This window comes from Misgurnus anguillicaudatus, chromosome 9, assembly GCF_027580225.2.
Source record: "Misgurnus anguillicaudatus chromosome 9, ASM2758022v2, whole genome shotgun sequence".
In the NCBI taxonomy this organism is placed as follows: Eukaryota; Metazoa; Chordata; class Actinopteri; order Cypriniformes; family Cobitidae; genus Misgurnus; species Misgurnus anguillicaudatus.
The window spans coordinates 23,134,280-23,149,277 of NC_073345.2; the positions used below are offsets into that span (position 1 = coordinate 23,134,280).

Genomic DNA, 14,998 nt, shown 5'->3' on the forward strand with positions numbered 1-14,998 from the left:
TCAACATGTGTCAGGGTGTTTGTGTTTCATTTATTTCTGTTCATTGTTAATCATCTTGTTTAGTTCATTTGTTATCTCATTTTATCATTATTAGTCTCACCTGTTGGATTATTAGTTAAGTTCTTACACCTGTGTTTAATTAGTTTGTTCACCCTTTATATTCTGCCCTCATGTGTCTTTCCCTTGTCAGTCGTTGAATGTATGTTGTATGTTTGAATAAAGCTCCTGAGTGTAAATATGAAGAATCTAATCTCCTCGTTGTCGTCATCATCATTGTAGTTAGTAATAGTAGTAGTAGAGAACGTGACGGAATGACTGACCTTAAAGTTTAACGTGGCGTTTAGTGTTTCCCCTCCTGTTTCCAGAGTTTTTTATTTTCTGTATTGACAGTTTTGTTTTTAGTTTATTCTCGTTATGGATCTCCCCCCTTCAGTTAAAATCCAAATTCTGGACCAGGAAGATCACCCGTTGGAACTTCACATCAAGGACTTTTTAGACCTGGCATGGTTACCAACTTCAACGAACACGCGCTCTGTGTTTTCCTGAAAACCAGCCTGAACGAGCGATCATGGGCACGTCTTCCAACGGGCGGTCCAGAGAATAACTTTGCCGCTTATGTGGAGTGTGTGCTGTTCCACAACAACTCCTCATTCACCGTCGGCCCCGCCGATGGGGAGTTTGCCCCAAGCCCCACTTCACCCCCAGAGACCGACACGCCAACATCCTCCACGGACCTCGAGCCCACCGCGGGCGGAGAACCCGGCAAAGCGACCAGTGAGCCAGAGCAAACCCCTGAGCCCAGTGTCGCTGAGATCCCAGATCCCGCTCCCGACCAGGTGCGAGAGCCGAGTTGTCTGGGATACGCCGCGGGAGCTGCTGAGGATGTCGAGGAAGACATCCACCTCCACGCTGCTGAGGGTGAGCATATTACGTCTCTTGGGGAAATTTTTTCGGACTGTGCTGTGGACATTTCCCTTTCTTCGTCAGCTCCGCTGGTTCCGTCCAGCTTCTCCTCGTCACAGTTGGACCCGCCCAACCTCCCGCCTCCTCTGCCTACCTCAGCCAGTCTGAAGCATCTGCAGCCATCACAGCGACACGCCCCCGCTCATCCTCAGCGCGTCTATGCCGCTGGTTCGACTGATCCGTGGCATGCCTCTCTGCCAGCTGCTTTCGGGGAGATCTCCAGTTCTCTGCCTCCGCTCCCCAAGACCAAGAGGTCGCCTTTGCCCGTCAGACCGGTAGCCTTGCTTCAGGTCTCTCCTCCCTCCCCTTCATCGGCTCCTATCTCTACAGCGATGTCACCACTCTGGCTCCGCCCTGGTCGGTTGTTGTCCTGTCCCCGCCTCCAGGTTTTCCTCGCTCCCCAAGTGTCCCTCACTCCACCCTTCCAGCTCGTTGGGCTCCTCCCTCCTACGGGCGTTCACCTTGGGACTCCTCTGCTCTGGCTCCGCCTCGTAGCTCCGGTCCACCTCCTACATCTTGGTCGGGAGACCCACCAGCTCTGCCCCACCACTCCGGTTCCTCGGCTCCCCCCCGGGTTCTCTGCTCGCACGGCTCCACCCAGGATCCTCCAAGTGCCGTCATCCCCGTTGTCCATCCCCAGGGTGGGTAGTAAGAACAATACTCCACCCTGGCTCCTCCCACCAGCGACTCCACCCTGGGGCTTCATCCCGTTCGGTCTCTGGGGCCTGGTCCAGACCCCTTCCTAATCCCTCCCTCATTTTTGGACATTTCTGTTGTTTTGGACTCCCTCCCTCCCTCTCTCCACTTCGGTGTTGTTTTAGTTACGGCGCGGGACGCGCCTTGGGGGGGCATACTGTCAGGGTTTTGTGTTGCATTTAGTTCTGTTCATTGTTAATCATCTTGTTTAGTTCATTTGTTATCTCATTTCATCATTATTAGTCTCACCTGTTTGATTATTAGTTAAGTTCTTAAATTAGTTTGCTCACCCTTTATATTCTGCCCTCATGTGTCTTTCCCTTGTCATTGAATGTATGTTGTATGTTTGAATAAAGCTCCTGAGTGTAAATATGAAGAATCTAATCTCCTCGTCGTCGTAATCATCATTGTAGTTAGTAATAGTAGTAGTAGAGAACGTGACAGAATGGTTGCATATTTTAGCTGTGAATATTTAACTTTAAAACATTTCAAACCCATTTTCTGTAAAAATGCAATCGTCCATATTCAACTTTCAGATTTCACTTCAAAATATTTGCTCTGTTTAAAAAGACAACATAAAAATATTCAGTCCATTTCATTTCGCGTCCAAAAATTTGCATCCAAAAATTTGCATCCAACAATTCAGTGGTGCAGATTTTAACATTTCACATCCGAGAACTGCAGGAAAAGCAGTAGAGTACCGAGCATAATCTCCATCTGCTGTTAGTTGGGCCACCATTATCGAACGGTAATTGTTTCTCATGTGGACGTAAGGTATTTTCATCATTTACAGAGGGTCGTCAGTGATTTTATTGGCATCTGAATCCAAAATGTCAGTGTTTTTCTCAGACCCTGCATAAAAATTTTGGCCGATTTACCTACAGTACTGTTTTTTGATGAACACCAATGTTATGTGTGGTAATTTAATTGCCATCCGAATCCAGATCTCTAACTTTATAAAATTCTGCACTTCCTTTTAGACCACTGAAAAGCACAGTGCTTCACAGTTATTCTGCATTAGTGAAGCGGCTTTCTTTGTGTGCATTTTAAACATTGAAATGATAAGTTTGGGAACAATGTATAAATAAATGATAAAAATAAAGAAAAGAAAATCATGAAAATGTTTATAATGTCTATTAGCAGCAACAAGTGCTATTACAATTTTAAAATGTATTCAATTATACAACCATATACATATAATGAAGTTTCCGGGGTTATGTATTGATGTAACCACACATACAGGTCAATTTCCAGGTGTTTCGAATTATAAACTCATACATCCACTGCAAATTTATCTTCATCCAAATGAATGAGTTTTAGCATAGAGGATGCATGCACATATATTTTTATATACATCCTCATGAGAAACAAATACTGTCCAAATAGGGCTAAATACTGAAATTTGGTATTGTGACGACACAACTTTTTCCTTAAAACATGTTTTTAAAGCATGTCCTCGCTTCACTTTTCTAGCAGATATTTTCTTCAAACCAATTTAATTTACGGCATGCAAGATCTGTCAGAGATTGACAGTGTGCAGTCATTTTATTATGTAAAATCACAGATAAGAACGGGTGTGAAAGCTGATATGATCCTCTCAGATTTGCTTATTAAAGATATCCTGCCGTCACTGTTTCCATGACAGTGAAATCAGAGAATGCAGAGTTTTTTCAAAAGGAAAGTTATTAGAACGGCTGGTGATTAAAGGACTCGCACGCTGGTTTTCTTAGGGGATGGCTGTATTTATTAAGTTTCATTTACCAAAACAATCTGATTTGAAAGTTAGCTTGATAATGAAGCGAAGAAAATTCAATTAAAATGAAGTGGCATGGTGTTTAAATCAATACTGCACTCTAAAAAACATTGGGTTAAAAACAACCCAAACTGGGATGTTTTTAGTCCAACGGCTGGACAAAACGGACTAACTTTTTAACCCAGCAAATGGGTTGTTGTTTTTTAACCCAAAGGATTGATTTATTTTTATTTAAACATTGAGTTAATTTTACTTTATAAATAGGTTAATATTATTTTTATTTTATCTTAATTTTATTTTGTTATTTTATTGCAGATAAATAAACAACATTAAAACACATGCCAACATGGAATCTCCTTTACTTTTTTATTAATAACATTACATGTGCTATAATTCTCATTACATGCACTGCAAAAAAATGATTTTCAAGAAAAAAAATCTTTAGTATTTTTATCTTGTTTTCATTAAAAATATCTAAAAATTCGTAAATTAAGATGCTTTTTCTTGATGAGCAAAAAACCCCAAGAAAATTAGTCAAATTTTTAGACCAAAAATATAAAATTTATGTGATTTTGTGCATAAAACAAAATGCACAATTTCTTGAATTTAGTGTTTAAGACAAATTTCCAAGATTTTTTTGCCTTACCCCATTGGCAGATTTGTTTGCTTGTTTTATGCACAAAATCACTTAAATTTGATATTTTTGGTCTAAAAGCTAGACTTATTTTCTTGGGTTGTTTTGCTCACCAATTTAAAGATTTTTTTGATATTTTTACTGAAACAAGACAAAAATACTGAGGAATATTTTTTTGAAAATCATTTTTTGCAGTGTGTGCTGTGTTTACCCTAATCAAAAATATCTAAGAAATATCAAATGTCTTAAAAATAGGCACCAGAGCAATGTTTGTGGTAACCGTGGTATAAGCGGAATAATTGACTCCGGTCCTTTGAATTATTTGAAAATAATGCACACCTGCGGTGTAACTACCACCTTGGTGTGCATTATTTTCTTATAATTCAATGGCCCGTTGTCAATTATTCCATAAACACTTAACTCAAGAAATGTTTTACTATAATCCCATCACATATCTTTTTTTGTGTGTCTAGTTAAAGGAATATTCAATTTTCTTAAAAGAAAAATCCAGATAATTTACTCACCACCATGTCATCCAAAATGTTGATGTCTTTCTTTGTTTAGTCGAGAAGAAATAATGTTTTTTGAGGAAAACATTGCAGGATTTTTCTCATTTTGATGGACTTTAATAGACACCAACAATTAATACTTAACTCAACACTTAACAGTTTTTTTTCAACGGAGTTTCAAAGGACTATGAACAGTCCCGGATGAGGCATGGGGGTCTTGTCTAGCGAGACGATTGTCATTTTTGACAAGAAAAATGAAAAGTGTGTACTTTTACACCACAACTTTTCGTCTGGGTCCGGTCCAGCGCGACCTAGCGTAAATGCGTGGTGACGTAGGGAGGTCACGTGTTACATATATAAAACGCACATTTGCGGACCATTGTAAACAATAAACTGACACAAAGACATTAATTAGTTTCAGTTGACATCCAACAACGTAGGAACAGTCCTCTTTCTCAACACTTGTAAACACTGAGGCGGAGTTTCGCGTTCGTCCTCTGTGACCTCTTGACGTGATGACGTATTGCGTCGGGTCACGCTAGCGCATCACGACCGGATCTAGACGAGAAGTTGTGCTTTAAAAGTGTATATTTGTTATTTTTATTGTCAAAAATGACAATCGTTTCGCTAGACAAGACCCTTGTGCCTCGTTTGGGATTGTTTGTGGTCCTTTGAAGCTCCGTTGGAGAGAACTGTTAGGTGTTGAGTTAAGTATTAATTGTTGGTGTCTATTAAAGTCCATTAAAATGGGAAAAATTCTGCAATGTTTTCCTCAAAAAACATAATTTCTTCTCGACTAAACAAAGAAAGACATCAACATTTTGGATGACATGGTGGTGAGTAAATTATCTGGATTTTTCTTTTAAGAAAATTGAATATTCCTTTAAGGACAACATATTTAACCCATTCAGAATCTGCATCCACTGAAATGGACATCATGTTTTGTGGTTCAAACCAATAAAAAAGCTGATCAAGCAATCGAAATAAGGAACACTGATTAAACACCTGAAAAATCAGGTCTGTAGGGGTTAAACATCCAAAAAATAGTAACAAATGTATTTAAGATCCTGTGGGCGCAACTTATCAAACAAGCTAACCACTAATGACCAAAGCGGCGCATGTAATAACATTTCACGTTGTGTAAACTGGACTGTTGTCACACCTATTTGCTTTTTCTAGTAAACAGTAATGGTTTTATGGATAAATATATTGATACCAACCTTGTTTATACACTTACTAAATCTGTCCCTGTAAAAACTGCAGCTTTTCCACACCTGAAGTAAATTTAGGTTGCATTTGGGTTGATGCGTCGCAGGAGGGGTGCTGTCAGTAAAAATGACCCTAATATTAATCCAATAATAACCCAACTAATTGGGTACACAAAACTACCCGATTGAATGACCCAAAAGGCTCAACCCAGCATTTGTTTTTCTTTTTGAGTGTGCGCTTTGTAATGAGTATGGATATTTCTGCTCGCATCTGAATTAAAATCACACATAGAGAGAAAAAAGGACAATCAAATAACCAACCAAACCTGTATCTGATATTAAATAAAAACCTCTCAGAATCCATCGTTGGTAAAACTGTATTCATGAAATGTGTGTAAAATCAGCAAATTATAATAATCATTTCTATTAATAATTTTGAAACTAATGTGATTAAAGCATTGAAAATATTGCGGTTCACGGTGACCTTAAGTGGGGCTCTTGTAGATGTGAGAGATGTTTGAAGATAGAGACCTTGTATCATATCATGCTATCGTATTTTACTCCTCAGAAGATGACTTCTGAGAAAGCATATCGTTTTTCTGCCATGCTACCAGGTGTGAAATCAATCGCAGTTCAATATTTTACATTTGCTTTTTGATATTATGAATCTTTCATATGCGGTTTTGTTTTAACTAAGTATTCAGAGGCTGAGACTTTTGGAGACTTCTGTGAATCAGTTGGATTAGGTTTTATTCATTGTATTTCAATTCTGTTTGCATTGCAATCAGCGAAGACAATGTTGTGTTTCGCTTTAAAAATCTTTGCTGCAAATGTGGTGGCGCTGGACCAGAAGTAAATTGCTTTTTTCTTTCGTTCTGTTTCTTTGTGTTTGTTGTTTGCTGCTGGGATATGTTTTTGTTGAACTGGAATAATGAGAGTAAACCACCACACACATGCATGCGCACATTGTAGCCTACAACCCACACACGCACCAGGTGTACAAATACTAAAGAGCCAATAGATGGTCGCATGACTTCCCCTTTATGCTATGGCAGCATGCACTGGCCAGTAGCCACATAGATAGCCAAATACAAAATGGGACAATTATGACAAACCAAATTAAACACTGAAATGGATCCCGAAATGTGCACTGATTCTATAAAAATAAACAGGACCTATTAAATAAACAGGACCTTATTACTGAAAGATGCCCATGTGTGCAGATTTGCGTTTTCAAAACTTTTTTAGTTTGCATAAAAATAAATCCCAATTACTCTGTATTTGTTCCTGGTCAAAGCTTTTACTTCATTCCGTCACATTTTCCCTCTCGTTCTTGTGTTAGGGTGGAGGCAGGCTTCCAGAAGGTTCTCCAGGTGGATTTGGAAGTAAACGGGTTGCTGGATCCTCTGGGCAGTCGCTCTGTGACTTGGCAGATCGAGTACCCCATCTCTCGAACCCTCTCAGAAGAAATTCAAACCCTCATCCGGCTGGCACCACATGACCTCGGGGGCATCGTGCCAGTGGCTATGGTAAGTTTAGTTTTCGTACTACTATCTCTCATCACTCAGACAGCGCTCAAATACTCTTTTTATCTCGCTCTAGATAAAATGCTCACTCTAGTATGTCTTTCATTATCTCAACAAGCTTAAATGTGATTTATTGATCTCCACAGCTTTGGTTGTGCATTCCTTTCGGTGTAGAATAGTGTGTTTTAGAAAAGACTGAATATCATATATATATTTCACTTTTTTTCATCTCCTCTCATAATATTCTTTCAGTTTGCAAGTGCTGTGCATCGGGTAGCAGTGCTGTGTGCTGGACTGTGAAATGAGCATGTTTAGTCGCTTCAGTGTTTTTTTTATTCAAGTGCAAATTCACGTTTCCGTTTGATTTTTGATTTTGACTTTTTTCCAGGCCTAATGCTTATGGTTCACCGTTTACCCTTTAAATTAACACTAAACCAAATATTTTGTATGTTCTTAAAGGGATAGTTCATCCAGAAATGAAAATAATGTCATTATTGACTCACCCTCATGTCGTTCCAAACTCGTTAGACCTCTGTTCATCTTCGGAACACAGTTTAAGATGTTTTATATTTAGGTCAAGAGATTGTTGACCCTTCATTGAAAATCTACGTACGGTATATTGTCCATGTCCAGAAAGGTAATAAAAACATCATCAAAGTAGTTCATGTGACATCAGTGGGTCAGTTAGAATGTGTTGAAGCATTGAAAATACATTTTGGTCCAAAAATAACACAAAAAATACGACTTTATTCAGCATTGTCTTTTCTTCCGCATCTGTTGTGAAGCGCATGTGCAAGACTAAAGTCACTGCAGTGACTCGGATGACATACGACGCGGCTGACGTGTTATCTGGTGCCCCCCAGCTGGGGTTTTTTTTTGTGCACCCGGGCTTCGTTTACAGTCTGAGGAAGACGCACGCTGTAAGTTAAAAAAAAAACTTCGCAAACATGTCCGAGGATAACACGTCATCTGCGTCACTGCAGTCACTTGACGTTAGACTTGTGTGTTTGGAACAACAAATACTTTTCTCATAATACTTTTCTTGGATCAATTGTCATCCATCCTTAGTAAGCATAGCAGATGGCATTAAGATATGAAGAGTTTGGTTCCAAAACGCAATAAATCCATTTTGACAAATTTCGGTAAAAACGTGTTTTCTATACCAAGAAAGTGACTAGATGAAAACCACTATTTTCTGTTACAAACTTTCACATAGCATCTTTAGGTTATAAAAACATAAAAAATTCTAATCCATAAATTGATTTTCAAAGATTTATTATAAAAACGAATAATTTTTCCACAAAATGCAATAAATCCATGACAAGTTTTTTTCAAAATGCTATAAATCTATTCAGTGTATAAATGTGCATTCATCTTTGCCATGATATATTCATTTAGTTGAACAGTGGTATACACTGATAAAAAAAGACATTAATGGCATTCATCAAAACACTTACTTTGTCATATTAAGATCACTGTCATTGCTGCGGTTATACTTGACGTCGTCGCTTAACATTTTTCAAAGCAATCCGCTGTAAAATGTTTTGGTCCTGCTCGATTTTCGTTGACTTTTAGTAAAATAATGGAAAGTTTTTCATAAGATCCCCTGAGGTCAATGTGTTAATCACATAAACTTCACAGATGCTATCGGGAGAACAAGCACCCGTCTCCCGAGTCCCTTTCGCGTAAGTTATTGGATGTTGATGACTTTCAATCTTTCCCGTCACAGAAAACAACCACAGGTTTATCAATGCCATTAAAGTATTATTTTGCTTTTGTTTGTTTGTTGATCACGAAGTACAAAGTAGATGAGGAAACCTAGGATTCCGTGTACTCATCGCGTCGCCATTGTTTGTTTACATTACGAGGAATGGTGCGCTGTAATATCTGGAGCGGATTTATTGCGTTCTGCAGAAAAGAAGGAATGGCGTATATCGCGTTTTGGGAAAAAAGGGAGAAAAGATGACAGAATAACGCAGCGGATATTGGCGTAAAAAATTAAGAATTTACTTTTAAATACTGACCTAATATAATACTGATTTTGGCAGTAACTCTTTTTTTTCAAAAATGGCGTTTTGGAACCAAACTCCTCATATAAAGGTGCAAAGTAGCTTTGATTTATTTATTTTTGTACTGGGGATTATTTATCCATTGTCTCCTCTGTGTGCAAAGTGGTAACACTCCCTGCATCTGAAATTGCATACAGTACGTACCGAAATAGAAGTAGTATCTATATACTGTACTGTACTCCCTAATAAATAAATGCATACAGTCTAGACACACTACATCCATCATTTATTCATTGTCTTGTGATCCATATGTTCGTCAACCTATGATGTACTAACACCCTAGAACAGTGGTTCCTAACCTTTTTCACTTCAAGGCCCCCTAGTTGCCCACAACAATATTTGAAGGCCCCCCACTCACGCAATTTTTCCACATAAAATTACCTAGAACTTGGAAGGACAATACAGACGTATATTCACTACTAAAATAATCAAAAAAATAAACATCTTGATTTTAGCTTATTTTATTGCTTGTTTTGTCCACTTTTTAATACATTTAAGTCATCTTGAGGCCCCCTTGGAAATCTGCTGTGGGCCCCGACCCTCAGGTTGGGAAACACTGGCCTAGAACATAATAAATTCACATGTTATAAACAAGGAATACAGGAAGTTTTGGTTAAAAAGAGCCTCTAGACACAGTTTGATGCGTTTTATATATTTTTATTTATTTGCTTTTTAAACTTGGCGGCTCCTCGGCTCTGGTGGCCTTGCGAGATAGAAACGTATCCACCTGATGCATACTAAGAGATCTCGGTGAAAGCAGTAGACCGTCCTGGGTATTTCTGGCATGCTGAGGTCTCAGACAAACTTCATTACGCATACTGATTTTCGCCTGGCATATAGTACGTAAGTAAGCAATTTCAGATGCTGGGTCTGTATTTTGTAGCTCTTGCTTTAATGTACAGTAGGATATACAGCAAGATGCATCGCTCAGGAAGTACAGGAAATGTTGATGTGTCTTTTGAGGCAGGAGTGTAGCTGGCACTTTAATTAGCTTTTATTTGGTTAATTGAGCATACAGTTTAAACATAGCTTTAGAATAGAGAAGGCTGTTGGGTTAAGTCCAAAATTCATGAGAGAAAATTGTGATTGACCTCAAACAAATTAGGCTAAATACTTCCACCTCCATATATGGTAATTAATTGCTTATGGGGCTGTTTTTTCCTGTGAGTTATATTGCTTTAGCACACTAAAGAAATGAAAAATCGAGAAAAAAATCTGCAGTTTTGTTTTTTATACAATATATAGCAAGACGCTTTTATATTACTGTATATTTATGCAAGAAGCTTTTATATTGGGAAACAGGAGGTAGATGCGATTTCTGTTTTGATATAAGGAGTTTATAACCAACAGTCCTATTTTCTGAGATTTTCTTTTGCATTTTGTGTCATAACCAGGGACGATTTTATGATTTCAGTCTTAAGGGGGCTCAGCCTCCTACCTGAAGAATATTTGAAGTAGGGATGCTCACATTGACCGTTTAACCGTTAACCGAAGGTAAGAATTTATGACCGATTAACATTATCAAAAAATATTTGTTAATACATGGTGCGTGTCGTCATGAGCCGACAGACATTTCGCCACTTTTTCTATCTTTAATTTGTGAATGTCCTGTAAATGACACAAATTATTGCTGCCCTGACGGTCTGATAAAGTAATCATTTGTATGAGAAATCATTTGTATGCGTGTTTGGAAGCTGAACGGAGACGCGCGCGTGTCCGCGCAAGATGACGCGGTCCATCTCGCGCGCATCCGGACAGACGTTCACTGATGGCCTCTGACCCTGTCCATAAACATCTCTCTTTTTGCACAAACGGAGAAAGACGACGCAAAAGCAAAACTTTCTGAAAAGCATCCTGCTTTAAAAATGACCACTGTGGTAGATGAAACGGAGACAATCTGCCCTTTTTGGATATTAATCCTCTGGACTGATCGCGTGCTTTTTAATAAGGTAATGTTGCGTGAATATCTGATAATGTATGAATCCTGGTTCTGTTGTTGATCTGTCGCTGCTGTTTGCACGTTCAAATTAAATCTTTTGTTTCTACTAGTTCACATACAACCGTCAACTGTATTTTTACTCAATGACAATTTCATATTAAAATCTTATAAATTAACGGTTAATGTTCGGTTTAGAAGCTGCGGTTGTCGATCGGGAAAATTAACTGATATGAGCATCCCTAATTTGAAGAGTTTGGTTCCAAAACGCAATAAATCCATTTTGACTAATTTGGGTAAAAATGTGTTTTCTATACCAAGAAAGTAACAAGATGAAAAACACTGTTTTCTGTCACAAATTTTAACACAGCATCTGTAGGTTATAAAAAAATAAAAATTCAAATCCATAATTTGATTTTCAAAGATTTATTATAAAAACTGATAATTTTTTCACGTTTTTTCAAATGCTATAAATCTATTGAATTAATAAACGTGCATTCATCTTTGCCATGTTATATTAATTTAATTGATTAGTGGTATACATCGATAAAAAAAATTAATGGAATTAATCAAAACACTTACTTTGTCATATTAAGAAAACTGTCATTGATGCTGTCATCCTTGGGACGTCGTCAGCTGTACAATGTTTTTGTCCTGCTCGATTTTCGTTGACTTTGAGTAAAATAATGGAAAGTTTTCATAAGATCCCTTGGGGTCAATGTGTAATGCTGCGTTCAGACCAGCCGCAGTAGAGGCGTCAAGCGCTAGTGATTTCAATGTTAAGTCAATGTGAAGTCGCGTTGACGCACATCTAAACGTCTCGCGGCGCAAATGAGGTGTTTAGTGCGGTGCGGTAGACGTGATTTTGCCTCATTTGCGCGAATGGCGTGAATTGAGCGTTGTAGCGGTTAATGCGCAAGTTGAAAAATTTGAACTTTGGCGGAAAAACTCTGTGTGTTAACCAATCAGGAGCTTGCTCTAGTAGTGACGTGATTACAGAAAGTGAGCAGTGTCGCAGAAGCCCCACCCATGACGCAAATTTCCCCATGAATGTCCCATCACTAGAATTTCACGTGCAAATGAAGCGAGTGAACTCAAAATGTTCAAGCGCCAAACTAGACGCGATTTTGACACCTCAAACCCTGCTGGTGTGAACCCACGGTTAGCATGAAAGAAGCTTGATACTGTCAGGAGAAAAAGCAACAGCCGGCATTTTTCCATCTACCGAGTGCCTCTCATGTAAATTATTTGATTTTGATGACTTACGTTTCTTTCCCATCACAGAAAACCTCCACAGGTTTATCAATGCCATCAAAGTATTATTTTGTTTTTGTTTGTTTGTTGATCACGAAGTACAAAGTAGATGAGGAAAACTAGGATTCTGAAAGCGCCGCCATTGTTGTTTACAATGCGTGGAATTGTGCGCTGTGATTTGTTGAGCGGATTTATTGCATTTTCAGAAAAGAAGGAGTGGCGTTAATCACGTTTTGGGAAAAGATGAGAAAAGATGACAGAATAACATGGCTGATTATGCGTAAAATTAAGAATTTACTTTTTAATATTGACCTGATACAATACCGATTTTGGCGGTAACTTTTTTTTTTTTAATTATGTTTATCGCGTTTTGGAACCAAACTCTTCATTTGTCCGTTTAACTGTGAGAGATTGTATGCTTTGCTATTTGAAAACAAATCAAATTAAACATTACAGTATTTGTCATGGGCTGTGCACATGCTACAGACATATGAGCTGTTTGTCCGATCCCACCTCCACCTTTCCTGTTTACACTTCACTTTCCTATGAAAAATATATGCAAAAATGTAAACACTGGATGTGTTTAATGGTGGCCTGTGTAGTTTTTACATTTACATGTATGCATATGGCAGAGACTTTTTTACAAAGTGACGTGCAGTACATTCAAACTGAGCATTTTTTATGGCTGTGTGGTTTTTTTTAGAGCATATTGACAGCAGCTGTGTGCTTGGCATCATTCTGTGCTGAACATTGCTTATCTCCTACAGTATGAACATATCTGCAGTAGTAATACAAGGGAACGTTCATGTTTAACGTAATGATCTTTAAATCACTACAGGGAGTATTCACTAACAAATAACCTGAGATATCTTAATCTTATAGCATCCAATGTTTCCAGCAAACATCATACAGAGTGATCACCTAACCATGATTTTTAAACGTGCAGATGGCATTAATGGTGGGTTTTTAACCTAGCAACTAGCAACACCTATGATTATAACACTCTGACTCTTTTGTGGTCCATCATAATTAGGTTTTACCGTGCTAGGTTCTCTCATGCACCCTTTTGTCAAGCCTTTCCCCTTATTCATAACATTGACATAGCCCCTGCGCCTTGTTAAACCCAATCAAGACTTTGTTAAAAACCACTAGCAGAGTCAGCGGGCAGCTTTAATCACCCCAGCGCTGTGATTCTTTCCCTCTCTCTCTCTCTGCCTGTCTTATGTCGAGGTACCAAAGAGCTTTGCAGACTGGTGTGACAAGAACAATAGCATACGTTAACAAAGGCAAGAGACTCCAATCTGTCCCGATGGGGGCCGTCCAATCCATTAAAATTAGCTTTTTTTCGTCTCTTGCGGACACAGCCTAATTCCGGGCTGCCAGCTGTCTCTCCGGCTTTATTAGAGAGGACAACCGCTACGGCCCTGTCTCTGCCCAGTGCCCAGACAACCACCATCAAGCGTTTGAGAACGGCTCTGTGAGGGCAGGCTGATGGGTGCTGTCTCAGCCCATTACGGTAAACACAGCCCAGAATACAGTCGTGTTGGAGGGTGGAAAATGATGTAATAATGCTGTGAAAATAAGCCCCTGGCCACACTCTAAAGCCCCTTCAGTCTCACCCCCAACTTCTATTGCTCGCTGGTGCATTTCACACAACAATCACAGCCGGGCAGAAGCCACCAATCACTTGTGTTGTCTGGCCCTCTGACGGAAAGCATTTGTCATGAGATCTCTTGGATCGCTGGGAGAGCAGATTGTTGTGTTACACAGCAGGAGGGGATCAATGTAATCACATCACTTTCAACTTTTTGAATGGGAGGTTGGCCTAATAAGATTTGGCAGTGTTGGATGCCCTAAAAAATGTTCTGGCGCATTAGGATACATCTCTTACTTTCTCTCTCTCTTTTTTTAATGCATTTGTCTTAACTTCTGCATGCAGCTTACTTACGGGTCTTGAAGGAAAATTTCGTTCCCTGCTGGGCTTGTTTTTCTTTCGTCTATTGAAAAGTCTCTTATTCTTGTGTGCCGCCATGTCTTCCTTGCAGTGTGCCGAGTGTTTGTTCAAAATAAAGGAAAATCTAACAAATTGCAATGCCTGAGTCTCCCTTTAAACCCTCAACTGATTTTTTTGTTCTTAAGGGTTTGTTTTGTTTGCCTCTTCGTGGCCTCTCAGCCTTCGCCTTGACTTTTTGGCTTTATCTCTGGGCTCATGGGTTGCTCTGTTCTGAGCGAACTGTTTGTCTTCCTTCAAGTCTGTTTGAACAGCATGCTCTGTAAACCGCTTACAGAATGGAGTGATACTAACTGGACCATCATGTATGTGTTCTTCAGGCTGTAAATCCTTTTTAAACTACTGATCAAATTTACATGGATTTCCAAAATTTTACTTCCTGCTTGTTTTTTTTCTCTCTGAAGAAGGCGGCCACAAACAGTATTGAAAGTTGCAATAA

General features: G+C 39.0%; 1 protein-coding gene across 4 annotated transcripts in view; it reads left to right on the forward strand.

Annotated features, from left to right (window-relative positions):
• LOC129423909 (transmembrane protein 132C) overlaps nt 1-14,998 on the forward strand; it is a 205,272-nt gene that overhangs the window by 154,490 nt on the left and 35,784 nt on the right. For all 4 annotated transcript variants that reach the window (XM_055180440.2, XM_055180437.2, XM_055180438.2 and 1 more), the window contains one exon: nt 7,106-7,292. In XM_055180440.2, the coding sequence (XP_055036415.2) occupies nt 7,106-7,292 (187 nt within the window). The remainder of the gene's footprint in view (nt 1-7,105; nt 7,293-14,998) is intronic.